Source organism: Dermacentor albipictus, chromosome 5 (assembly GCF_038994185.2).
Source record: "Dermacentor albipictus isolate Rhodes 1998 colony chromosome 5, USDA_Dalb.pri_finalv2, whole genome shotgun sequence".
In the NCBI taxonomy this organism is placed as follows: domain Eukaryota; kingdom Metazoa; phylum Arthropoda; class Arachnida; order Ixodida; family Ixodidae; genus Dermacentor; species Dermacentor albipictus.
Window position 1 is genome coordinate 1,324,213 of NC_091825.1, and position 26,768 is coordinate 1,350,980.

Here is a 26,768-nt window from a genome sequence, read left to right on the forward strand (position 1 = left end):
AACTAAAGGCGATATATCGCTTGAGACCGTTGTCTGAAAAAAGATCCTAAAGTGTAATTTACAAAAAATGAAGCATTGCTCAACAATCAATTTTCCAAATATTCTTCCCATAGGGTTACGCCGATCACATTGCCTCCGGATTGGCTTTGCGGCAGCAGCCGGTGTCACGGATTTCTGGACTTGGATGCCATTTCTACGAATATGAACAGATAAACAAAAGCTACGAAGATGAGCAGATGAACAAGAGCCATTGCATGCGAAAAATCACATTTTTATTTCTTTGCGGTGGAATAATGCAGTCAAACTTTTCATTACAAGGATTACGTAATAGTCTTAATGAGCGCCAGGCACGCTTCCCGGCAATTGCCAGGGCGCAATGTGCATGCGCTCGCTAGGGCTCTGGTAGCTACGGCGTAAGCAATATTATACAGGCTTCGGTATGAAATTGTATAAGAATTTACAATACAAATTGGTATGTGCTCTGTCCGCTGTGATATTTAGTGATTGCTTGCTTCAAGCACATTGAGCGTGCCCTGTGAGCGCTGCAAGTGAAAAGTCGAACAATCTTTGTTTGTTCATTGTGCGCTAAAGGTCATGGAACATGTAAAAACACAAAGAGCAGTAGGCAAGCTAGGTGGGAGGCAAGAGCCGGGGCAGAGCGTCCATCCGAAGCAGAGGTCTGGCCGGTCAGCAACTTCAGAAAGGTGACCCTGCCATCGACTGCAGTTGTGAGCGGTGATGTGGCGTTCATATGGGTCACGACTATCTGAGCATCCTCGAAACCTGCGAAGAAATATCAATAAAGAACAAGTCTCACGCTAGAGGAACTAAGTGAAGCGTTGGAGCTCCGTTTATGCACAATCCATTCATCAAGGCGGACATCAACACAATATATAAGGACGAACAAAAAGCGTTTCACAGACATACTAGCTAAAAACCGCCTTCCTAGTCTTTAACACTTGTGTAACTGCCTAGATTGTCGGGTTTGATGACGGGATGCTGTGTTTTATCGTGTGAGGCCCGAACTTTCTTCTCTGATATTTACTGGGTGCAGGCTATACACAAGCTTCACTGAAGCCTCCAAATGCGCTAGACTGCTTCGCAAAATAACGCAACCACTAGTAGCCGACTGTAAACACATGTACGCTTGGCTAATTATGTTTCCGGCACACACAGTGGGGCAAATGTATCCAAAAGTCTGGCAGTATGAAGACGCGAATTGCGACAGTAAACTAATCTTGTTTTTTACAAAGTGCCACCACAGCAAGAAATTTGTTTGTAGGCTTTTGTTAGATGTTACGCTCTAGTAAAATAAAGTTTGCTGGAAATATCAGAACGAAAATGTGATAGTTGTGTAAGGGCTGTCATGTTGGCACGAGAACAGCTGTCCAAATTTTGCATCGCAGCATTACTGGCTTCAGTACCAAAAAAGAAATGCGACATTGCGCACCGCCACAAGCTTGATGTGCGGTGTTTAATGGAGCAACGGCCAGCTATGGCCAAACAGCGCCATGACATGTAGTGCTGAATTGTCGATGTATTATGCCGCAAATGATGAAATAAGTTGCAAATGTAGATGAAATGTGGCTGCGAAGAAGCCTAAAACGGGTCCCTGTAAACTGCGTATAATATATAAGCATCAAAATAATGAATATGACTCATGCTGTGAGGTGTGAACTTGAAAGTTTCCAATATGAAGAAATATAATAAAGTGTATGCAAGTATTACGGCCTCCACAGGGCTCTTGAAGAGCTGAGAGCTGAACGCGCAATAAGAGAGCTAACTCTGAGTCGCGTTCAGCAGGTTGCCTCGAACTCCAGCTAGCCAGCCACGGAGAATTCCAAAACACCAAGTTGTGTCGTACGCCACCTCTATATTTAAAACAACAGATAAGCAAAATTGCTCATGTACAAAGGCATTACGGAGATTAGTCTCGATGCCCCCAAGGTGATCTGTTGTGGAACTACTTTCTAGTAAACCGTGCTGGAAGAGATCTTTATTTTATGGATTCAAGACGCAGCAGCAGCCGCCGGTTAGTCACTTTCTGAAATAGGTTGCAAAGGGAACTTGTCAGAGCTATGGAGCTATGTAAGAACTATTGATCCAGGACCGGTCGTTGCCCCCTTTTAGCAGAAGAATTGTGATTGCTTCTTTCCAGGCGCACAGAATGTTGCCGGCCGGGAACATGAAGTTTAAGAGCGATAGTAGTGGATTGTGGTTTTCAGAGTATAAGTGTTTAATAATTTGATAAACTAATCTGTCATTTCTTGGAGTGGACTTGTTACAACAGCTGAGTGAAGCCTCAAACACCACCGTGTTAAATGGACGATTGCATATTTCACTAGCTCTGCCTTCCCGACGCTGAGGCAGCCGTTCTGCTTCTCGCTCGTATTATAGAAATGTATCTGTGTAAAGCGATGTACTCGAATTGTGCTGGACGTGTTCAACTAGAGAATCATCCTGGTCCTTAAGGGTGATGAGGATAGCTATAGGGGCTTTTGGTATGGCATATCTTATTTTGTTGTAGCGGAAGTTGAACGACAAGGACAACAGAAAGGCACATCTGACACACACAGCGCGAACTTTCAACGATAGATTTATTTCCAGTTCTCGTCGCTATATGTAGGCCCTCGAAACGTCATACAACACGTGTAAAGCCTCGGTAAACATGAACAGAAAACAGGGAACCACACCCAATCACTTCTTTGCCACAAGGACGGACACATGCACCCGTTCAACGCGAATCGAGCTGTTTTGTGGATATTAAAATGGAAGCCTTACTGACGCATGCATCACCAAACGCTCATATGTGTCTAGCTTCTGTTATCAATCGCGTCATCTCACACTTGCTTCTACTCGTGATGACTGTTTCTTTAACAAGCACTGACATAAGGAAAAGAAAGCTTCCTGTCATCCCCTACGAACATAGGTTCTCCCACATGTTAAAAAAGACTGCTAGAAGGAGCGGCATCAACGCTGTCTTTTCGGTGCCTAATAAATTGGTCAGCCTGTGTAGAAACACAAAGCCAGAAAGAATCGCACGTACCGCGTGCGAAAAGGAACGTAAAAACAAATTCATTTATTGCATCGCCGGCGTGGTATACCGCATTCTTCTCGGGTGGTTCCTACATTGGTCAAACAGGTAGATGCATAAATGACAGGCTACGAGAACACAGTAAAAAACTAAACAACGTGGCTGCCGGCGGCTTTCTTACCATCCATTGCCAGAGGCGCAAACGCAAACGCAGAATAAAAATTTGGAGGACGCTTAAGCTTCGCCTTTAAGAGTGGAACGCGATAGCATTCAAACATCCCTGACTGCTTCTCGCGCTTCCCGGCAACTGAAGCGTGCGTAATCGTATTGTTTACCTATAAACGCTTGCCGCGAACACTATGCACGACGGCGGGTTTTGTGGTGGAACCGCCACCTCTTGCGTGGCCAGGCCGCGATACGGTGAAGACGAGCGCCAGCTGTAGTTAATGCAAGGAACCGGGCGCGCCGCTCCGGGGCCCCATTGCGCCGGCGCGCGCGTAATTGCCGATGCTGCGGCACGGTCTCCGAACGCCGCGGCCAGTTTGCGTGTGTGAAGGGGTTTCTTTGAGTTTTCGGGTAACAGATTGTGTTTTCTCGTTCAGTCAAATGAATATCCAAGAGCTATCATGCCTGTACGTTGTGCGCAAGTCGTAGTTTACCAATTTCCTGCGTACTTTACCTTGAGAAATTCAATTAGTTTAGTCAATTTCTTGCATCGCATGGAAGACATGGGTATACGTGGAACAAAACAATTTTCTGCCGATGCGACGTCTGACACTAGGCAACGTGCAAAGAGGGAGCGGGCGAGGAGGCTGAAGCGGGGGTCGCTGCCGCCTCAATGGCTGGTACGCCTCTCGCCACGCCGGCGACTATCCCTGGCGCGTCCGAACAGCTGACTGGCGCGACTGACACTGTTCGTCGGTCGAACCATACGCGTAATGCCCCAACCACTGGCACGCGTCGGTCGGGAACTCGGCGAAGCGGAACGTCGCGCAGCGATTATGTCTACTGCCGATGCTAGAAGTTTGCCGACGCGCGGCGAAGCTGCGCCGGCGTGCACCAATGAGAGGCTGCGACGAGTCGCAGGCGTCAACCAATCGGAGGCTGCGGAGTCTCCGTCTACTAGGCCTACGATGGCCGCCCGTACGAATTCGAGTTCGTCCGAGATCGTCCGAGTTCCTTGGGCGTACGACGCGCGCGACAGTGTTCCTGAAAGACAGTGTTGTAATAGTATGCCGACGGCGACACGACCGACGACCGTGGGTTGTGGCGGTGCGACGTGGATCCGAAGCGACTTCGAACGACGCCGAATAATCCAACCTGCCCACTGGGTTCCGCCGGGCTCAGTGCGATCGTCTGCTAAAACAGCCAACCGAATCACGATTACCGCAACGTCTGTGCTTGTTGTGTGTGTATTTTGTTGTGCTCAATACGAATGGAAACATGTTTACGAGTTCCGAAGTCTGGATAATCAGCACTCGCCTATCGCCGATGTTGTTTACGTTACCCGTAGGCCTAGCGGGTCCATCGAGTTCGTAACTGGCGAGTGAACGAGGCCAGCTAAGAAAATCTGTCGAAGGAAGTGACTTTTCAGGTCCGTTTGGTGCTGCAGTGATTTCAAATATGGCACTCCTGGTTTCGTGTGATGTGTGATGTGGTGAATGAACCGTGTGGAAGTTGGGTCGGTCAACCGCGGCGTGTTTCGTGTGGTGTCGGTTGACTCAAGTTTCACGGGCAAGCTCTGCGCTGTTTCCAGTGGTAAAGATAACTTCCGAAAGCGAAATACACTAGTAGCCGAACTATCGGAAGTACTTACATATTCAGCCGTGCCGCCTGTTTCAGCTGACACTGCGCTCTTCTATTCGGCATGTGAATCCAGTTCAGTACAAGTTCACTGTACTCATTCACTCACTTCTTTCAAGTGCGTCCGTCTTTTGGGTTAGTTGGGCATAAATCGCTCGTGTAGGAATCAAGAACACTGACGTACTGAAGCATACGTGAAAACACAGTCATGTTTGAGTCAGTGTGTCCTTATAGCTGAGCACTGCAAAAAGAAATTATCTGTTTGCAACGTGTGCCCTGTCTGCAGGGCATAGCAGGACCTGCATCATGCAAGACCTATGCATGTAGCAGCGTATACCACGATTGCTTCGATGCCCGCTTCAGAAGCAGCAAGTACTGAGTCAATGAAACTGTAATTGATTTTTTATCTCACTTTTTGCTTATGGAAAATGTAGATGGTGTGAGTGCATTGTGAGGAAGGTGAAATGGTGTCATCAGTGTTTTGTGCAGTCAGTATGCTTAGACTGCTGGAATCCCTTCAGCTTCTACTAAAATGTTTATTGCTGCGATACTATAAATTGTAGTCAGGACAAAGATCTACTCAAAACCAAGCTACTAATGCATCTGCGCAGAATGTGTTTGATTAACAACTTAACACTTCCTCAACAACAATATGCCGATGCACAGCATATATGCTTACAATAAATACATTCTGTAAAGGTGAACGACTGGGCCTACAATATCAAACTTTGTAGTAGCACCGTAAAAGGTGCTGCCATGCGTATGAGCCACAACGAAACTGCTGCACGTTCATCCTTCTTCCTTGGAGGCACTTCTATACAGACTGTTCGGGCCCTTCCCATTCTGGGTGTAGCACTTAGCTGTTCTCTCATCTTTTCCGCATATGTCACCAGCACTGTATGTAAGCACCGGCCCTTTCTTGGGTTTGTGTCCCGTGTCTCCCTTTCCTGATGACCTAAGGTTTTCCGAGCACTCTACAGTTCTATCATTCTGTCACGACTTGAGTACTGCTCATCAGTATAGTTCCCGTACCAAACTCGCGACGCTAACAAACTTAAGCTTGTTCAGCGCCGGACAATACGCACCCTTTACTCCCGTCTTTTCGGTTGTCACAAGCTCATGCCAGCCTTCGCGGATTGACTCAAACCCCTCAAGTAGCACACCCTGGAATACCAATGCAACATTGCACTAGTCTATACTGCAGGGTGTTTGACGTCTCTCTAAACAGCACTAATCTTTCGTCAGTTCGTCTGAACAAGTGGTCAGCACAGCCTGAGCCCTCATCACGCCTGTATGGCCCGACACCACAACTCCATGATTATATCTGGCATGCACATGCAGAGCTTTCTCTCCACCCCCCTGGCGATTTGGATTCTCCTTCCTTGGAACCACACTTCATTGGCACTCCTGTGTGCTGTGCACCTCGAGTGTCTGCGTGTGTGCCGTGCTGTGTTATTGAGCAAGTGTGTGTGCACGTTGAGGGAAAGGAAGTGTCTTCTGCATCCTGCAAATTCCTGCTTTAGGTGGCTGGTTATCAGATGCTCTAACATACAGGCATCAGCCTTCTTTTTAGTCTAGTGTGCCAAGTTACCACTAAGAGTATTATTATTATTATTATTATTATTATTATTAGAATCATCACATTGACCACATTGATTGTGTTGAAGCCAGCGTGACACATAATTCAAAATATTTCTGGAGCTTTGTGGACTCTTTCTTTTAAAAGGAGTGCCAAAGATGTACGTCTTCTTCATGCAAATAGTGGTGTTGTCTCGAACACTGCTGATGCCTTTGCTGAACATTTATGTTTGCTATATGGTGTGAAGTATGCTTCAAGTAACCTTCCTTCTCAGTCTGGCGCAGTGTATGCTAACAGTCAATGAAAACCTCGTTTCCAATTATGTGAAGTGCCTTCAACTTTGCCTTAAACTTTCCTTTTCTTGTGGTGTTGATGGTATTTGCTCCACAGAGCTTAACCATTTGAGACGCTGTCTACACAATTGGGCACAGCAGGAGCTTGCATCAATAGCAAAAGCACTGATGAAAGTAATGGTATTTAAAATGTGTTTCATACATCTTGAAACACTTATTATTGGAACTGTGCTGCAATTTTGAATAATGTGCAGAATGTTTTAACAAAATGAGGGGGAAGGTAGATGGCTGGGTGTTGTTACTCTGTGTCAGTGTGTTGTATGTAGCGGGTTCACTTCTTTCATTCTTTTTTACAATGTCGTGCACCAGGCATAATTGTCAAGTGGCTGGATAAGTGCTTTTCAAGCTTTTCAAAACACGAAATAGTACATGTTTTCATACTTCGTGTTCCTGTAGCCAGTTTTCGCATGGAGTCGAAATCTTGTAAACTTGACAAAACTCGCTAAACAATTGAAAATTCCTAATATTTGCTGCAGCTGTACACTTTCTACGATTCTGAGGATGCAAGAGATGTGGTGAAAGCAACTTTTCAATCAACGGGATAAAGTGGTGTCTGAAAGGGTTAAGACGTATGGAAGCATACTTGTTCCTCGTTCTCACAAGCATCTTTAATAATTCCCTAAAGTCTAGTACCTTTTCTAGCACTTGGAAGGTAGCATAAACATTGCCCATGCACAAATCAGGTGTTATATTTGCAGTTACTAACTGCCGACCTATATCTATCCTCTTCAGTGCGTCAGGTGTTTGAATCAGTATGGGATTCCTCGCTTTCTGTAAGTGCTAAGAGCATTTTAATAAATGAACAGCATGACTTTGTGTGCCGACATTTCAGACTTTCAGACTATTTCAGACTGTCAACAGTGTTCACTACTGCATCGACTTCCAAAAAGACATTTTTTCACTCTCAAACTGGTGCAGAAGCAGTAAGTACTCTTAAATGCTTCCAACACTATGGCATTAATTATATGCACAAAACGCACCATGTGAAATTTTGATACACCCTACGTGATGCTCCACTCCTTAGGGTCGATGAAATGAAAGATCTTGGTGTGTACTTCGACAAAATGCTTCGCTTCTCTTCACATAGATAATTAAACAATATGCCCTTCACGCTCTTGGAATTGCATGCCGTATATTGCATGATTTCCACTCACCTGTTGTGTTTCTGAAATTCTGCTGTGTGCCTCCAACTACTAGAGTATGCCTCTGTAGGAGGGGGGTGCAATGAGCAAATCTAATTCTGACCTAATTGAACGCATCCAGAATAAATTGATGACTATCTTCAAGCACCACTGTTGCCATTCTGGCGACCACAGTTGAGCCTTCTCAAATATACTTGAACTCGCACCTCTAGATTCAAGTCTTAATTAATCGCACCGTTTTTTCCTGTATAAGGTGGTCCATGACATTATACATTCCTTAAAGCCTTTTGATCATAGGCATTTGTTTGTGCCGCAACAGTACACCAGGTAGCATTCCACATTCGCTGCCTGGGCTTCTTACAAGATTGTGCTAATAAGGCTCGACTCGAAAACATACTTCAGAGTTCATTTCCTGTGTTTTGTGTATCTGTAGATAATCACGTAAGATTAACTCCCTTTTACTTTTTCGCGTTTCCTTTTTTCCCTATTTGTTTCTCTATCTTCATTTTTTTGTCTACTGCATTCATGTTTTCTCTACATTTTGTCTCACATAGTGCTCGTAAAGTGCACCAGTACAAAGGCTCTCTAGCTGTTACTGGGCACTACAATAAAAATTTGAATGATTGACTATTATCGTAGTATAAAATTGTGCTTTTTAAGCATGTACTAGTATACTATTTTAGTGCAGTAGCTTTCGTGCAATTAAAAAAAGGGCGTGGATTAAGAAGAGAGAGAGAAAATGATAAATGAAAGGTAGGGAGGTTAACCAGGACTGAGCCCCTACACTACACTGGGGAAAGGGAAAGAGGGACGGAAAGATTAAAGGAAGAGAAAGTCCACTGGGGATATCAGTCGGTCACTCAGTCTGGATCACAGACGCTGACTCAATCCGGTATCTTTAAAATATCGCGGCAGCGCTTTTGTGGCCTTTTGTAGCTGTGATATGCGAGGCCATGGTCCTAAGATCTTGTTCAAGGAGAATGGCTTTCCATCTAGCTGATTGAGAGCTCTGCAGAGGTCTTGCCTTTCATCTTCAAAAGACGGGCAGTAGCACATTAGGTGTTCTATGGTTTCCTCGACACCGGCGGCATTGCACTCGGCGCTATCAGCCATTCCAGTCAAAAATGCATATGCACTGGTGAATGCGACGCCCAAACGTAAGCGGCACAGCACTGTTTCCTCATTTCGCAGAAGACCTGGTAACAGCCGCAGTTGCATAGAGGGCTCGAGGGTATGCAATCGATGTTGAGTGAATTCAGGTGTGTGCCACTTTTCCAATGTCAAAAGAGTGCGCTAGCTTGCCTAAGTGTTGGGCTGCGTCGGTCCGCGATAAAGGTACAGAAACAAGGGCTGCTCCTTCGTGGGCTTTCCTAGTAGCTTCGTCGGCGAGGTCGTTGCCGGAGATACCGCAATGACCAGGCAGCCACTGAAACACGACGTCGTGTCCTTTCGTGTCATGTGATGGTGCATTTCTCGTATCTCCGACACGAGTTGTTCACATGACCCGCGACGAAGAGATGACAGAAGGCATTGTGAGGCCGCCTTTGAATCGCAGAATATTGCCCACCGATAAGGCGGTTGGTTAATAATATAATCAACTGCACCTCGGAGGGCAACAAGCTCCGAACCGGTTGATGTTGTCAAGTGAGAAATCTTGTATTGGATGCTTAGTGATCGTGATGGTATAACCACTGCGCTGGTGGAGCTGGTCTGAGTGGAAGAACCATCCGTATACATGTGGACTCTATCAAAGTAGAAAGTGTGCAAACAATCCAGAGCTGCTTCCTTCAAGGCCAAGGTAGGCAGGACGGTCTTCTATCTTATCCCTGGAACCGTAAGACGCAATTGAGGTTGTTTTAAACACCACAAAGCTGAGATTGAACGTGCTGAGGGTGTGAAGTTCGATGGTGAGGAGGCACGATGGATGCTGACCTTGTTGGAGAAGGACGCCTGCGGTCGTCGTTCTGGCATGAATTAAGAAAGTGCAATAATATGCTATGTGCCTGATCATATGCATTGTGCTTTTTTCTTCTGAGTTTTAATAATGGCTGGCTACTGTATGCAGTGTCGTGCAATAATATAATATGCCACAGCAATTCCTGCGTGCCTCGCAGAACAAATTCAATTTATATTTCTCAGTCAAAACATCATAGCAGGCTGAAAACAATAAACGGCAATTTTTCTTTTTGTGGTGACGAAGTGTATAAATTGGGAAAATAACCTGTTTATATATTTCTTATACAATGCAAATGAGCTGCTCCCATACATTCGAATAAGTGCTTCAATAGTACGACTTGTCAAAGGGCAACGAGAGACTCCTATTAAAACCCTCTAATTGTCAAGCTTGTATTATCTGACGGTATGTCATTTCATTAACGTAAAGAAAGGCAAACTTGATATGTGGAAACTAGTTACAATAGAACATGGCCCTTACACTGTGAAAATGTTTTGTAGCAATACACTCATTGTGAAAGCCTCCGGATGCGGTGTTGATGCATCAAAACAACCTAGAATAATAAAGGTGCTCCATGGGCTAGATTTGGCAGAATCAAGAATTGGGGGGAGACAAGATACGAATTACGTTTTAGCTATTCTAGTTTTTTTTTGTGAGTGCTACAGGTGTTTCAATTCTGGTTTGCTGATTTTCTCAGAACCCACTTTTCCACGTTTCTCTCATGCACCAACAATGCTAATTATATTGACACGGATGCTTTATTTGTATCCGGTTACCGTATTTCACCGGCTAAAAAATGTTAAATGTTATCGCTCGGTGCAGGATGCGCCTGAACGTATCGCAAGTTTCGCGAATGTTATCGATGGTTCTGTCTGTTGTCGACCAACCTTGCTAATCTGATTGCATGCGCAACACGAATTGTGTTGTAGTTTCTGGAAGGCGCGCGGGCACCAGCGAATAAGCTGTAACTTTCGACGACTGCCGTATACAAACCGAGGCGCTTGACCCGCAGATGAGATTTTCTACGATTGCCGACTTTGCTCGTCGCTATCGCTGCGATTGAGCCGGCACTATTTATTTACCGTCACTACTACGTGGCAATATTTCCAACACAGATTTTTTTCAGTTATTCATTGCACGCCTAATTCTTACATAGTTGGCTGTGCAATGAGCTACCAAAAAATGAAATGGTGCAACAGTTTTTGATATATGACATCGTCGTTTCGTGGCTCTAGCCACCATATTGTCGCGCAGGTGTTTGCAAAGCGACCTTGCAGACAGATGACGCGGGAGCGCTGATGTCGATATTTTGTACACTATTGTTACTTCAAAAATAAAATGAGAACTGTTGCGGCAGGTGTATATTCATTATTCAAACGTGTTTTTTATATCTAAAAGCACATACAGATCACTAACTCATTGTTTCAAGCTTAGTTTACAGCAGGCTGTTTTAGGCCGGACTTTGACGGATGAAGACAGAATAGTCCAGCAACAGTGCGCCGCAGCCGAGGAGCGAGCCTCGGCGTGCGTCGGAGCTTGTCTCCAGTGGTTGCGCGCCCTTTCCCTCCAGCCGAAACGAAGCGACGCGTTCGCTTGCCAGCGCGCGCCGAAATTTCCGGCGCGTGCCAGTGGTTGGGGCATAAGAGCCGGCGCGCGCACCCCGCTGGCTCCGCTGCCAGGGCGGTGGCCGCGGAGCGTGCGTCGAGCTCGGAAGAAGGTGGTTCCCAGAGCTCGGAGACTGGCGCTCCAGAATTTAAGCGCAGTGCTGTAGAAACGTCCGATTCTGACACTAAGGTTCCAGCGGACGCGGAGGGTTCTCCTTGTCCCAAGTGCGGATGGGCTCGTTGCGAATGCTGGTTGCTCTCAGACAGAACTTATGAGACTACTGATGAGGGGTCTCCAAGTAAGGAGACCCTCTCATAAGTAGTCTTTGCTTATGTGTCGTTAGCGGCTAGTATTACTTAATACTAGCCTGCTGTTTATTTATTTTCCTAGCTTTTTTTGTCTTCCTTTGCTTTACTAGCTTTTAGCTAATTTCTTTCTCCCTTTAATTGGCTTCTCTCAATATAGCTAACTTTAACTTCCATGGTTTGTCGCGTGCTTCTAAGCAGTTAGAGGTTGTAAATTTGGCTAAATCCAAACAGGTAGATATTCTCGTACTGCAGGAAACTTACATTCATAGGCTAGGCCAGATCAGCCACTTCGACCGGATTTTTCGCACTCGGTCTTTCTGGAGTTATGGCGCGACGGGCAGCCGTGGTACGTCCATCGTTTTGATGCCGAATTTCGACGGCCTTGTTATTCGCCATGCCAGGGATTCCGAGGGCCGTGTCTTGTCGGTGGATCTTGATTGTGGCATTCGAATTTTAACGTGTATGCCCCAAACCGGGCTAGAGAACAGAAAGAGTTTTTCGGTACGTTAGAACCCTATTTGGTCGGTTCCTCTCGACTAGTTCTAGTAGGCGACTTCAACTGTGTGTTAGAACTGGTTGACCGCCTCTCCCGTAGAGGGACTCGAATATCTAAAGATAACCGTGGAGATGCTGTGCTGCGACAGTTCGTCGATGGGCTGGGACTGGTCGATGCTTGGCGCGTGCTTCGCCCTGGACAGTCAGGAATGACATGGACAGGGAGGGGTGGGCAGAGCCGCATCGACCGTTTTTACATCTCATCGTCACTGGCTCTCAGTATGCATTCTTCGTGGTTAATTCCTTCTGCTCTTAGCGATCACAGCTTCCTAATTCTGTGGTTTGCCGATTCTAGCTTAGTACCAAGAGCAAAGAGACCATGGCGCTTAAATCCACGTCTCCTAAAAGATAGGCAGGCAACCGCAGAGGTATCATCCATACTATTTCGATCGCTTCATAACACAGCGAATCTAAGTGGTACGGAATGGGATGATGTGAAGGTCAGGGTGCATGAGTGCTTCATGTCTTGGGGCAAGCGTCGAGCGCGCGAGGAGTGTGAGGCGATAAACATCGTCTCCGACGCGATCCTCCTGCTCTCGAGGCCACTGTCCGGCCGGCCTGGAGTTGCTCCGGCACTGGCCTCACTCCGAAAGGAACTTCGGATTCTCCTGCAGCGATGCTGGGATGGCTTGAGGGCCACAACCCGAGCAGATCTGTGGGAAATGGAAGCGTGGTGCAGCAGAAACGTCCTACGTAAACATCTTTCAAGAAAGAGCACAACTCTCTCTTCCCTAATAGATCCAAGCGATAATAGCATAGTCGACTCACCAGACGGAGCTCTTGCACTGGCAAGGCAGTTTTACATGTCCTTGTACGCCGAACCATTTGCCTCTCCAGGTGTTTTTCCGTTTGCTTTACCAGCTGAGCCGCCGCAAGTGTGCGACTCAGCCATAGATGAGGACGAGCTGTTTTCGGCCTTGAAGTCTATGAAGCGTAATCGCAGTCCAGGATTCGATGGTCTTACAGTCGAGTTTTGTGTTAAATTTTGGACAGTGTTAGGGAAGCTGTTCACATCACTGGTGAACCGGCTACTCAGTGAAGGGACTTTGTCAGCGTCTCAACGAGAGGGGCTAATCACTCTCCTTTGTAAGGACGAGTCGAGGAGCACCGATCTGCGAGCATGGCGTCCAATCACGCTTCTGAACTGCGATTATAAGCTCATAGGAAAGTGCCTGTGTATGCGACTCACCAGTGCTCAGCACTGTTTTGGGTCTGTACCAGGCACGTAGTGTCCAGGGGCGCTCTACTCAGCTTCACGGTTAGCAGTGAGGGACCTTCTCCTGTGGGCAAAAACCAGGAAACTTCCAGATGTTCTTTGCTCCTTTGATCAGGAGAAGGCTTTCGACATTATTAGCCATAGGTACCTTTTCCGTGGAGGGGCACGTAGAGTGCATATGTAGTGATGTCTGCTCGTATGTCATGTTTTGGAAGAGGCTGGTTTTAGTGTGGGTTTTCGGCAGATGGTCCAAGCTATGTATTCTTCTCCTGTTGTCATACGGGACCGCGTCTCGGAGGCGTTCATTGTGGGACGTGGAGTAGGTAGGGGGACCCCCTCTCACCCGCCCTCTACGTACTCGCTTTTGAACCGCTTCTGCAGAGGTGTTCCTGCGACAGCAGAATTGGCAGGTTCCCACTCCCACCAGGTTCACCTCCGGTTGCACTATTTGCCTACGTGGATGACTTGTCCATTGTCGTCCCGGACGAAGCATCAGCTTGCGGCGTCTTGGAGGTCATGTACAGTTACTGCAGGGCGAGTGGTGCAAGGTTGAATAGGTCGAAAAGTGCAGCCATGTACTTGAACTCCACTCCGTCCAGTCCGCAGCCCGTTCATGGTCTCCCCGTGAAAACGCGGCTGCGCATTCTAGGCTTCCGATTCGAACCAGATTGTCTGTCTCCTGAAAACTGGCAACAGGCTAAGGAGAAGCTTGAAACCAGATTTCTAGAGTTCAGCGCGTTGTCATGCCCATTGACTGCTCGAGCGACAATCCTGCGCTCACATCTGTTTTCGTTCCTGACATATGTGGCGTGTGTGTCTCCTGTTCCGACCCGAACCAAGCATATCTTTGGGAGGGTCCTCTTTCGCTTCCTTTGGAAAGGTACAAATTGTTGTGTAGCTAGGCCGGTGCTCAAGCTGCCCAGGGATAAGGGAGGACTCGGAATTTTCGACCTGGGCATCGTGGCTACCGCACTGCACGTCAGATGGGCCCAGGTCGCTCTTAACTCGGATATGCTCCTGACTCGAAGCTTTACCTCATTTTTCCTTAGCACCCGACTCCGCTTGTTTTCGCAGGGCACATTTTCCCACTGTGTTCCTCGTTCAGGTACCCCGTCCACCATTTATGCGGCGGCTGCCAACTCTTTGGTAAGCCTCCGCACGGTTCGCCCCGACATCGACGTAGTTTCAACTCCACTCCAAGATTTAGTAGACATCCTCACCCCCAGGCCTCCCCCAGCATTTCCACATGTATGTCCTGTCCATTCAGAGGCCAAACTAGAAGCTCATCACGGCCAGTTTCCTCGACGCTAGGCGCGCCACTTTCATGTATGGCCTGGTGCGAGGCTGCCTGCTGTTGGACTACAGGCCCTTCACAGCCGTCCCGGTTAGTGGAGTGTGCCCGTTCTGTGGCGTTCGTGAGGACTCGGTTCATGCGTTTGCACAGTGTTTGCTTCCTGCAGCTCTTCTCCGCAGGATTGCTATTCTTTTTAATCTCCCAGGCATTCGCGTTCCTTATCAGACAGTTCGATTTTTTCACCCTTTGCCTAATCAGGCGGTCAACCAGTTCGTGCTTCTCCTGGCTGAGTGCTCATACCAAGTTTGGTTGGCACGCCGCCATGCAGTTTTCGGCGGGAGGGCGCCGGGCCTTCACGAGGTGTTTGCGAAAGCATGGAAGGAGGTCTGGTTCCATCTCACCCGGGAGCGGCACCACTTGGGCGAGAAGTTTCTCGAAGTGTGGGCCCCTCCTGCGGTGATTTTTGATGAGTCAGGCAGAAAGCTTTCCATTAAGTTATGATGCATGCTCCTAAGGTCGCTCGACTCGGCCGTGTGCGCCAGTCGATCTACGGGGTTTTGTTTGGTTCAGTGGAACCCAGAGCTAGAAGCGGTGGTGGCGCACCCTTGGTTGGTCGCGCTGCTCCGCGGACGGCTTTGGTGCTTTGCTTGGTTGCATGTCTTGGCCTCTTTTGCGCCGAGGCAGTCCGAGGGTCAGTCAGGCTTGAGTCCTGTAAGACCGACATGGCTGTTTGGGTGTTGCGTGCGGTGACTCTGTGTTGCTGCACCACAACAGCCCCCTTGTCCCGGAAGGACCGTTGGCGCGAACCAAGTCCCCCACCTAGTCAACCCGGGTTGTGGGGGTGAACCGGGGTCTATGTATCGGATGATGATGGGTTGATGAGTATATGTACGCTCATGGACGCGGTGCCTTCAAAGGTGCCAAGTCCTCTTCCCATCTGACAACGGTTCGTTGAAGGGAGCTCGTAAAGCGGTTTTCGTTGAACGACCTAAAGGCAGTGCACGATTTTGGTGCAGGACGGCTCGAGGTAACCTTTAAGACTAAGGCCACGGTTCATCGCTTCTCAGCTGATGCCGCATTGAAGGTTCGTGATGTGGAAGTTCGTTTTGAGTATGTGGAAGTTCGTTTTGAGGTTTTGAGTATAGAGGTGCGTGGGTGAAGTTAGGGTGTTTGGCTGCCCCGCGGTTCTTCCGGACCAGGCTCTTGTCTCCGAGCTAGAGCTCTTCGGAAAGGTCCACGGGATCTCCGAAGAGTACGTGCCCTTGTTCCCTGCCATTGACACGGGAAACCGGCGCATTCGGATATAAAAGGCACGGCCCGTTCCTAACCTTCTTCGTGTAGGTGAGCGTGTCGTTCAGTGTGAGTACGAGGGTGTAGTGAGGTTGTGCCGTAGGTGTAACCTGGCAGGACACCACGCTGCCGCGTGCGACACGCCTAAGTGCGCGCACTGCGAGCAAGTCGGCCACGTGGCCTGCGACGCGGCGTGCGTACGGTGCGGCGCATACCATGCGGTTTCGGCGTGTAGTGTCCGCACCTACTCGTCAGTGACCTTCGCCGGTAGCTAACACGGTAGCTGCCTTGGAGGAAGGAGAGAGCCAGGCCTCCATGAGCTTGGTCGATGCCGCCGAGTGCGGCGGCGATTCCGTGGACGCCACCGCAGTCGCTCCTCCATCTGTCACGGCGACTTGCGAGGGGGGAGCGGGTGAGGAGGCTGAAGCGGGGGTCACTGCGGCCTCCGCGGCTGGTACACCGCTCGCTACGCCGGCCGCTGTCCCTGGCGGGTTGGAGCCGCTGACTGGCAAGACCGGCATTGTTCGTCGGTCGAGCCAAAGCGTGATGCCCCAACCACTGGCACGGGCGGAAAGCTTCGGCGCACGCCGACAAGCGAACGCTTCGCTTCGCGTTGGTGGGAGGAAGAGGGCACGCAACCACTAGACAGAAGCTCCGACGCGCGCCGAAGCTCGCTCCTCGGCTACAGCGCACTGTTGTTGGACTATTCCGTCTTCATCCGTCAAAGTCCTGCCTAAAACAGCCTGCTGTAAACTAGCTTGAAATAATAAGTTAGTGATCTGTATGTGCTTTTAGATATAAAAAACACGTTTGTATAATTAATATACGCCTGCCGCAACAGTTTGTTTTTAATTATTGAAGTAACAATGGTGTACAAAATATCGACATCAGCGCTCGCGCGTCGTCTGTCTGCAAGATCGCTTTGCAAGCACCTGCACGACGATGCCATATACCAAAAACTGTTGTACCATTTCATTTTTTGGTAGCTTATTGCACAGTCAACTATGTAAAATTAGGCGTGCAATGTATAACTGAAAAAATCTGTGTTGGAAATATTGCCACGTAGTAGTGACGGTAAACAAATAGTGCCGGCTCAATTGCAACGATAGCGGTGAGCAATGTCGGCAGTCGTCGAAAATCTCATCTGCGGGTCAAGCGCCTCGGTTTGCATACGTCAGTCGTCGAAAGTTACAGCCTATTCGCTGGTACCCGCGCGCCTTCCAGAAACTACAATACGATTCGTGTCCCGTATGCAATTAGATTAGCAAGGTTCGTCGATAACAGACAGAACCATCGATAACATTCGCGAAACGTTCGATACGTTCAGGCGCATCCTGCACCGAGCGATAACGTTTACCACTTTTTAGCCTGTGAAATACGGTAACCGGATGCAGATAAAGCATCCGTGTCAATATAATTATGCTTGTTGGTGCATGAGAGAAACGTTAAATAGTGGATTCTGAGAAAATCAGCAAAACAGAATTGAAACACCTGTAGCACTCACAAAAAAAAAACTTGAATAGCTAAAATGCATAATTCGTATCTTGTCTGCGCCCAATTCTTGATTCTGCAAAATCTAACCCATGGAGCACCTCTATTATTCTAGGTTGTTTTGATGCATCAACACCGCATCCGGAGGCCTTCACATTGAGTGTATTGCTACAAAAAATTTCCACAGTGTAAGGGCCATCTTATATTGTAACTGGTTTCCACATATCAAGTTTGTCTTTCTTGACATTAATGAAATGACATACCGTCAGATAATACAAGCTGGAGAATTAGAGGGTTTTAATAGGAGTCTTGCATTGCCCTTTGCCAAGTCGTACTATTGAAGCACTTATTTGAATGTATGGGAGCAGCTCATTTTTACAGTGTAAGAAATATATAAACAGGTTATTTTCACAATTTATACACTTCGTCACCCCAAAAAGAAAAATTGCAGTCTATTGTTTTCAGCGTGCTATGCCGTTTTGACTGAGAAAGATGTATTCAATTTGTTCTGCGAGGCACGCATAATTGCTGTGGTATATTATTTTATTGCACAACACTGTAAACAGTAGATAGCCATTATTAAAACTCAGAAGAAATTAATGGCACCATGCATATGATCAGGCACATGGCATATTATTGCACTTTCTTAATTCATGCCACAATGACGACCACAGGCGTCCTTCTCCAACAAGGTCAGCATCCATCGTGCCTCCTTACCAACGGGCTTCACAACCTCAGCACGTTCAACATCAGCTTTGTGGTGTTTAAAACCTCAAGTGCGTCTTACGGTTCCAGGGATAAGAAAGAAGACTCACCTGCCTACCTTGGCCTTGAAGCAAGGAGCTCTAGATTGTTTCCACACTTTCTATTTTGATGGGGTCTACATAAAAACTGTACATGATTGGAATAAACATAAAAACTGTACATGATTGGAATAAACTGCCGCTCGAAATTGTTACAGCAACGCCATCTGTGTTCGTAACTTTGTTGTCGAAACATTTATATCTTTAGTTCTAAAATGTGTTTCGCTTCGGACAGAATAGGAGATTAACCTTTCCTGTCCGCGGCTTTTTGCCTTACTCGCTGTTCTTTTTTTTTTCATTACATTATTCTAAATATAATTATTATTAATATTATCATTGCGTCGTATTATGTACTAAAGTGTATTTATATTGTATTTCATAATAACCTCTAGTGTAATGTTGTGTTAAGTACTGTGTTTTCAATATCAATATTTTGTTGTATTGTGTATTAGATCTATCCTTTTGTAACATCAATCATCTGTATTTCCATCATTTGTATACTCCTTCCCCCTACTCTAATGCCCAACATTGGGCGCTGTAGGTATGTAAGTAAAAATATACGGATGGTTCTTCCACTCAGACCAGCGCCACCAGCGCAGTGGTTATACCATCACGATCACTAAGCATCCAATACAAGATTTTTCGCTTGACAACATCGACCGGTTCGGAGCTTGTTGCCCTCCGAGGTGCCGTTGATTATATTAATAACAAACCGGCTAATCGGTGGGCAATATGCTGAGATTTAAAGGCGGCCTTACAATGTCTTCTGTCATCTCTTCGCCGCGGGTCATGTGAACAGCTCGTGTCGGAGATACGAGAAATGCACCATCACATGATCACGAAAGGACACGACGTCGTGTTTCAGTGGCTGCCTGGTCATTGTGGTATCTCCGGCAACGACCTCGCTGATGAAGCTGCTAGGAAAGCCCACGAAGGAGCAACCCTTGTTTCTATACCTTTATCGAGGATCGACGCAGCCCAGCACTTAGGCAAGCTAGCGCACTCTTTTGACATTGGAAAAGTGGCACACACGTGAATTCACTCAACATCAATTGCATTCCCTCGATCCCTCTATGCAACTGCGGCTGTTACCAGGTCTTCCATGAAATTAGGAAACAGAGCTGTGCCGCTTATGTTCGGGTGTCGCATTCACCAATGCATATGCATTTTAGATTGAAATGACTGATAGCGCCGAGGTGGAATGCCTGCGGTGTCGAGGAAACCATAGAACACCTACAGTGCTACTGCCCATCTTTTGAAGGTGAAAGGCAAGACCTCTGCAGCGCTCTCAATCACCTAGGTGGAAAGCCGTTCACATTGAACATGATCTTGGGACCATGGCCTCGCATATCGCAGCTAAAAAAGGCCACAAAAGCGCTGCTGCGATATTTGCAAGATACCGGATAGAGTCAGCGTCTGCGATCCGGACTGAGTGACCGATTGATATCCCCAGTGACTTCCTCTTCTTTCTCTTCCTTCAATCTTTCCGTCCCCCTTTCCACAGTGTAGGGTAGCCAACCGGGCTCAGTCATGGTTAATCTCCCTACCTTTCATTTATCCCTCTCGCTCTCTCTTCTTAATTCATGCCCTTTTTTTAATTGTACAAAAGCTACTCCACTGAAATAGAATACTAGTACATATTTAAAAAGCACAATTTTATACTACGATAATAATCAATCATTCAAATGTTTATTGTAGTGCCCAGGAACAGCTAGAGAGCCTTTGTACTGGTGCACTTAACGAGCAATATGCGAGACAAAATGTACAGAAAACATGAATGTGGTAGACAAAAAATGCATGATAGAGAAACAAATAAGTAAAAAAGGAAACGAGGAAAAGCAAAAGGGAGTTAATCCTACCTGATTATCTACAGATGTACAAAGCACAGGAAACGAATTCTGAAGTATATTTTGGAGTCCAGTCTTCTACAGCAAAATCTTGCAACAAGGCCAGGCAAAGAATGTGGAATGCTACCTGTTATGCTTTTGTGGCACGAGCAAAAGCACATGATCAAGAAGCTTTAGGGAGTGTATAATGTCATGGACCACCTTATACGGAAACAAAAGGTGAATTTAATTAAGTCTTGAGTCTAAAGGTACGAGTTGAAGTATAATTGAGAAGGCTCAACTGTGGTCACCAGAATGGTAAAAGTGGTGCTTTAATAGAATAGATAGATATCAATTTATTCTGGATGCGTTCAATGAGGTCAGAATTAGATTTTCTCGTTGCACCCTCTTCTACAGAGGCATACTCTAGTAGTTCGCGGCATACAGCAGAATTTCAGAAGCACGATAGGTGAGTGAAAATCATGCAATATACGGCAAGCAGTTCCAAGAGCGTGAAGGGCATGTTGAGTAATTATGTATGTGAAGGGAAGCTTAGCATTTTGTCGAAGTACACACCAAGATCTTTCAGTTCATCGACCACAAGGAGTGGAGCATCACGTAGGGTGCATCAAAATTTCACAGGGTGCGTTTTCTGCATATAACTTAATGCCATAGTGTTGCAAGCATTTAAGAGTACTTACGTTTCCTGCACTAGTTTGAGAGTGAAAAAGATCTCTTTTTGGAAGTCGATGCAGTGGTGAACACTGCTGATAATCTCAAAGAGTTTTAAGTTGTCGGCACACCAAGTCATGCTGTTCATTCATTAAAATGCTCTTAGCACTAACAGAAAGCGAGGAATCCCACATCGATTCAAACACCTGACGCACTGAAGAGAATAAATATGGGCCGGCAGTTAGTAACTGCACATCTAGCACCTGATTTGTGCATGGGAAATGTTCATGCTACCTTCCGAGTGCTAGAAAAGGTACTAGATTTTAGGGAACTATTGAAGATGCTTGTGAGAACGGGAATGAGTATGCTTCTGTACGTCTTAACCCTTTCAGACACCACTTTATCTCATTGATTGAAAAGTTGCTTTCACCACATCTCTTGCAACTTCAGGATCGTAGAAAGTGTACAGCTGCAGCAAATATTAAGAATTTTTAATTGTTTAGCGAGTTTTGTCAAGTTTACAAAATTTCGACTCCATGCGAAAACTCACTACAGGAACACAAAATATGAGAACTTGTACTATTTCGTGTTTTGAAAAGCTTGAAAAGCACTTATCCAGCCACTTGAAAATTTTGCCTGGAGCTCGACGTAGTAAAAAACAATGAAGGAAGTGAACCCCCTACATACAACATACTGACACAGAGTAGAAGCACCCAGCCTCATTTTGTTAAAACATTCTGCACGTTATTCAAATTTGTAGCACAGTTCCAATAATTAGTGTTTCAAGATGTGTGAAACACATTTTAAATACCATTACTTTCATCAGTGCTTTGGTATTGATGCACTCTCCTGCTGTTGCACAATTGTGTAGACAGCGTCTCAAAGGGTTAAGTTCTGCGGAGGAAATACCATCAACACCGCAAGAAAGGGAAGGTTTAAGGCACTTAATACACCTGAAAAGAAGGTTTTCATTGACTGATAGCATACACTGTGCCAGATTGAGAAGGAGGGTTACTTGAAGCATATTTCACACCATATAGCAAACAGAAATGTTCTGCAAAGGCATCAGCAGTGTTCGAGACAACACCACTATTTTCACGAAGAAGAGGTACATCTTTTGCACTCTTTTTAGAAGAGAGAACCCACAAAGCTGCAGAAATATTTTGAATTATGTGTCACGCTGGCTTCAACCCAATCAATGTGGTCGTAGTGATAATAATAATAATAATAATAATAATAATAATAATAATAATAATAATAATAATAATAATAATAATAATAATAATAATAATAATAATCTTAGTGGTAACTTGACACATTAGACTAAAAAGGCTGATGCCTGTGTGTTAGAGCATCTGATAACCAGCCATCTAGAGCAGGAATTTGCAGGATGCAGAAGACACTTCCTTCCCCTCCACGTGCACAGGCACTTGCTCAATAACACACCACTGCACACACGCACATGTTTGGCAGGGGCACGACACACGGGAGTGCCAATTCAATCTGGTTCCAAGGAAGGAGAATCCAAATCGCCAGGGGGGTGGAGAGAAAGCTCTGTATGCCAGATATAACGGTGGAGTTGTGGTGTCGGGCCATAGAGGCGCAATGAAGGCTCAGGCTGTGCTGACCACTTGTGCAGACAAACTGAAGAAAGATTAGTGCTGTCCAGAGAGTCGCTAAGCTCGCTGCAGTATAGACTAGTGCAATGTAGCGCTGGTATTGCAGGGTGTGCTACTACAGGGGTTTGAGGCAATTCTCGAAGGCTGGCACGAGCTTGTGACAAGCGAAAAGACGGGAGTAAAGAGTGCGTATTGTCCGGCGCTGAACAAGCTTAAGTTTGTTAGCGTCGCGAGTTTGGTACGGGAACTATACTGATGAGCAGTACTCAAGTCGTGACAGAATGATAGAAGTGTAGAGTGCTAGGGAAACCTTAGGCCATCAGGGAAGGGAGACACGGGACACAAACCCAAGAATGGCCAGTGCTTACATACAGGGCTGGTGACATATGCGGAAAAGTTGAGAGAAGAGCTATGTGTTACACCCAGAATGCGAAGGGCCCGAACAGTCTTTACAGAAGTGCCTCCAAGGAAGAAGGTTGGACGTGCAGCAGTTTCGTTGTGGCTAATACGTATGGCAGCACTTTTTACGGTGTTACTACAAAGTTTGATATTGTAGGCCCAGTCGTTCAGCTTTACGCAATGTATTTATTGTAAGCACATATGCTGTGCATCGGCGTATTGTTGTTGTGGAAGTCTTCACTGTTTAATCAAACACATTCTCTGCAGATGCATTAGTAACTTGGTTTTGAGTAGATCTTTGTCCTGACTACAATTCATAGTATCGCAGCAAGAAACATTTTAGTTGAAGCTGAAGGGATTCCAGCAGTTTAAGCATACCGAATACACAAAACACTGATGCCATCTTTTCAGCTTCCCCACAATGCACTCACACCATCTACACTTTCCATAAACAAAAAGTGAGATAAAAAATAATTACAGTTTCATTGACTCAGTACTTGCTGCTTCTGAAGCGGGCATCGAAGAAATCGTGGTATACGCTGCTACATGCAGAGGTTTTGCATGATTCAGGTCCAGCTATGCACTACACACAGGGCACGCATTGCTAACAGATAATTTCTTTTTGCAGTGCTAAACTATAAGGACACACTGACTCAAACATGACTGCGTTGTCACGTATGCTACAGTGCGTCAGTGTTCTTAATTGCTACACGAGCTATTTATCCCCAACTAGCCCAAAAGACGGACGCACTTGAAAGAAGTGAGTGAATGAGCACAGTGAACTTGTACTGAAGTGAATTCACATGCCGAATAAAAGAGCGCAGTGTCAGTTGAAACAGGCGGCACGGCTGATTATGTTCGTACTTCCGATAGTTCGGCTACTATTTTCTTTCGCTTTCGGAAGTTATCTTTACCACTGGAAACAGGGTAGAGCTTACCCGTTAAACTTGAGTCAACCGACACCGTACGAAACACGCCGCGGTTGACCAACCCATCTTTCACACGGTTCATTCACCACATCACTCATAACATGAAGTCAGGAATGCCATATTTTAAACCACTGCAGCACCAAGCGTACCTGAAAATTCATTTCCTTTGACAGAGTTTCTGAGGTGAGTTGGTTCACTCGCTAGTTACGAACTCGATGAACGCGCTACGCCTACGCGTAACGTAAACAACATCGGCGATAGGCGAGTATTGATTATCTAGTCTTCGGAGCTCGTAAACTTGTTTCCATTCGTTTTGAGCACAACAAAATACACATACAACAAGCACAGACGTTGCGGCAATCGTGATTCGGTTGGCTGTTTTAGCAGACGATCGCACTGAGCCCGGCGGAACCCAGCGGGCAAGTTGGATTAGTCGGCGTCGTTCGAAGTCGCTTCGGATCAACGTCGCACTGTCACAACCCACGGTCGTTGGTCGGTCGGTTGTGTCGTTGTCGGCCTACAATTACGACAGTGTCTTTCAGGAACACTGTCATGCGCGTCGTGCGTCCAAAGAACTCGGACGATCGTTGGTGCCGGCGCGTTCGCATGGTCGGCCATTACAGGCCTAGCAGCCGGAGGCTTCGCAGCCTCCGATTGGTTGACGACTGCGACGCGTCGCAGCCTCTAATTGGTGCACGCCGGCGCAGCTTCACCGCGCGTCGGCAAGCTTCTAGCATCGGCAGTAGACATAATCGCTGCGCGACGTTCCGCTTCGCGTGTTCCCGACCGACGCTTTTGACGCATTTGACTCTTCAGCTCGCGCCGAAGCTTTCCGGCGCGTGCCAGTGGTTGGGGCATTAGAAAGAGTGCAGTCACCACGCTGGCTTCGCTTCTAGGGCGGCGGCCGTGGAGCGTGCGTCGTGCTCGGATGACGGTGGCTCCTAGGGCTCGGAGGCCGGCGCTCGAGAATCTAAGCGTACTGCTATGGAAACTTCGGATTCCGACACTGAGGTCCCATCGGATGCGAAGGATTCCCCTCCTTGTCCAAGCTGCAAATGGGCTCGGTGCGATTGCTCCGAGATATCAGACAGGTACTATGAGTCTACTGATGAGGGGTCTCCAAATTCGGAGACTCTCTCATAAGTAGTGTTTGCTTATTTGTCTTTAGCGGCTAGTATTACCTGATACTAGCCTGCTCTTTCTTTCCCTAGCTTTTCTTGTCTTCCTTTGCTTTCACTAGCTTTCTGCTAAATTTTCTTTCGCTTAATATGGCTTCTTCTCTCACTATAGCTACTTCTAATTGTCGAGGTTTGTCGCGAGCTTCTAAACAGTTAGAGGTTGTTAACTTGGCTAAATCCAGAAAGGTAGATATTCTCGTACTTAAGGAACCTATAATCATAGGCTAGGCTAGATCAGACACTTCGACAGGATTTTTCGCACTCGGTCTTTCTGGAGTTATGACGCGACGAGCAGTCGGGCTACGGCCATCGTTATGATGCCGAGTTTCAACGGCCTTGTTATTTGCCATGCCAGGGATTCCGAGGGCCGCGTCCTGTCGGTGGATCTTGATTGTGGCATTCGAATTGTTAATGTATATGCTCCAACCGGTGCTAGAGAGCAGAGAGAGTTTTTCGATACATTAGAACCAAATTTGGTCGGTCCCTCTCGACTAATTCTAGTAGGAGACTTCAACGGTCTGTTAGAAACGGTTCATCACCTCTCGCGTAGAGGGATTCCAATATCGAAAGATAGGCGTGGACATGCTGTACTGCGAGAGCTCGTTGATGGGCTGGGACTGGTCGATGCTTGGCGCAAGCTTCGCCCTGGACAGTCAGGAATGACATGGACGTGGGAGGAGCATGCAGAGCAGCATCAACCGTTTTTACATCTCGTCATCACTGGCTTCCAGTATGCATTCTTCTTGGTTAATTCCTTCAGTGCTTAGCGACCACAGCTTCCTAATTCTGCGGTTCGCCGATTCTAGCATAGTATCGAGAGCAAAGAGACCGTGGCGCTTAAATCCACGTCTCCTAAAGAACAGGCAGGCAACCGCAGATGTATCATCAATTCTCTTTCGATCGCTTCACAACACAGCGAATCTAAGTAGCACAGGATGGGATGACGTGCAGGTCAGAGTGCGGGAGTGCTTCAGGTCTTGGGGCAAGCGTCGAGCACGTGAGGAGCGCGAGGAGATTAAAATCGTCTCCGACGCGATCCTCTTGCTCTCGAGGCCACTGTCCGGCGGGCCTGGTATTGCTTCGGTGCTAGCTCACTCCGAAAGGAACTTCGGATTCTCCTGCAGTGACGCTGGGATGGCTTGAGGGCCAGAATCCGAGCAGAGTTGTGGGAAATGGAAGGGTGGTGCAGTAGAAACGTCCTACGTAAGCATCTTTCAAGGAGGATCCCAACTCTCTCTTTCCTAGTAGATCCAAGTGATGGTAGCATAGTCGACTCACCAGATGGAGTTCTTGCACTGGCGGGGCAGTTTTACATGTCCTTGTATGCAGGACCAGTTGCCTCTCCAGCTGTTTTTCCATTTGCATCACCAGCTGAGCCGCCGCAAGCATGCGACTCAGCCATAGATGAGGACGAGCTATTTGCCGCTTTGATGTCTATGAAGCGCAATTGCAGTCCAGGATCCGAAGCCTGACAGTCGAATTTTATGTTAAATTTTGGACAGTGTTAGGAAAGCCGCTCACAGCACTGGTGAACAGGCTACTCAGTGAAGGGACTTTGTCAGCGTTTAATGAGAGGGGCTAACCACTCTCCTTCGTAAGGACGAGTCGAGGAGCTCCAATCTGAGAGCATGACGTCCAATCACGCTTCTGAACTGCGATTATAAGCTCATAACAAATTGCCTGTGTACACGACTCACACCAGCACTCAGAACTGTTTT

General features: G+C 46.9%; 1 protein-coding gene across 2 annotated transcripts in view; it reads right to left on the bottom strand.

Annotated features, from left to right (window-relative positions):
* Positions 1 to 250: 250 nt before the first annotated feature.
* The window catches only part of LOC135912382 (protein 5NUC-like), a 916,167-nt gene continuing 889,649 nt past the window's right edge, over positions 251 to 26,768 (bottom strand). For both annotated transcript variants that reach the window (XM_070538191.1, XM_070538192.1), the window contains one exon: positions 251 to 783. In XM_070538191.1, the coding sequence (XP_070394292.1) occupies positions 593 to 783 (191 nt within the window). In that variant the 3' untranslated portion in view covers positions 251 to 592. The remainder of the gene's footprint in view (positions 784 to 26,768) is intronic.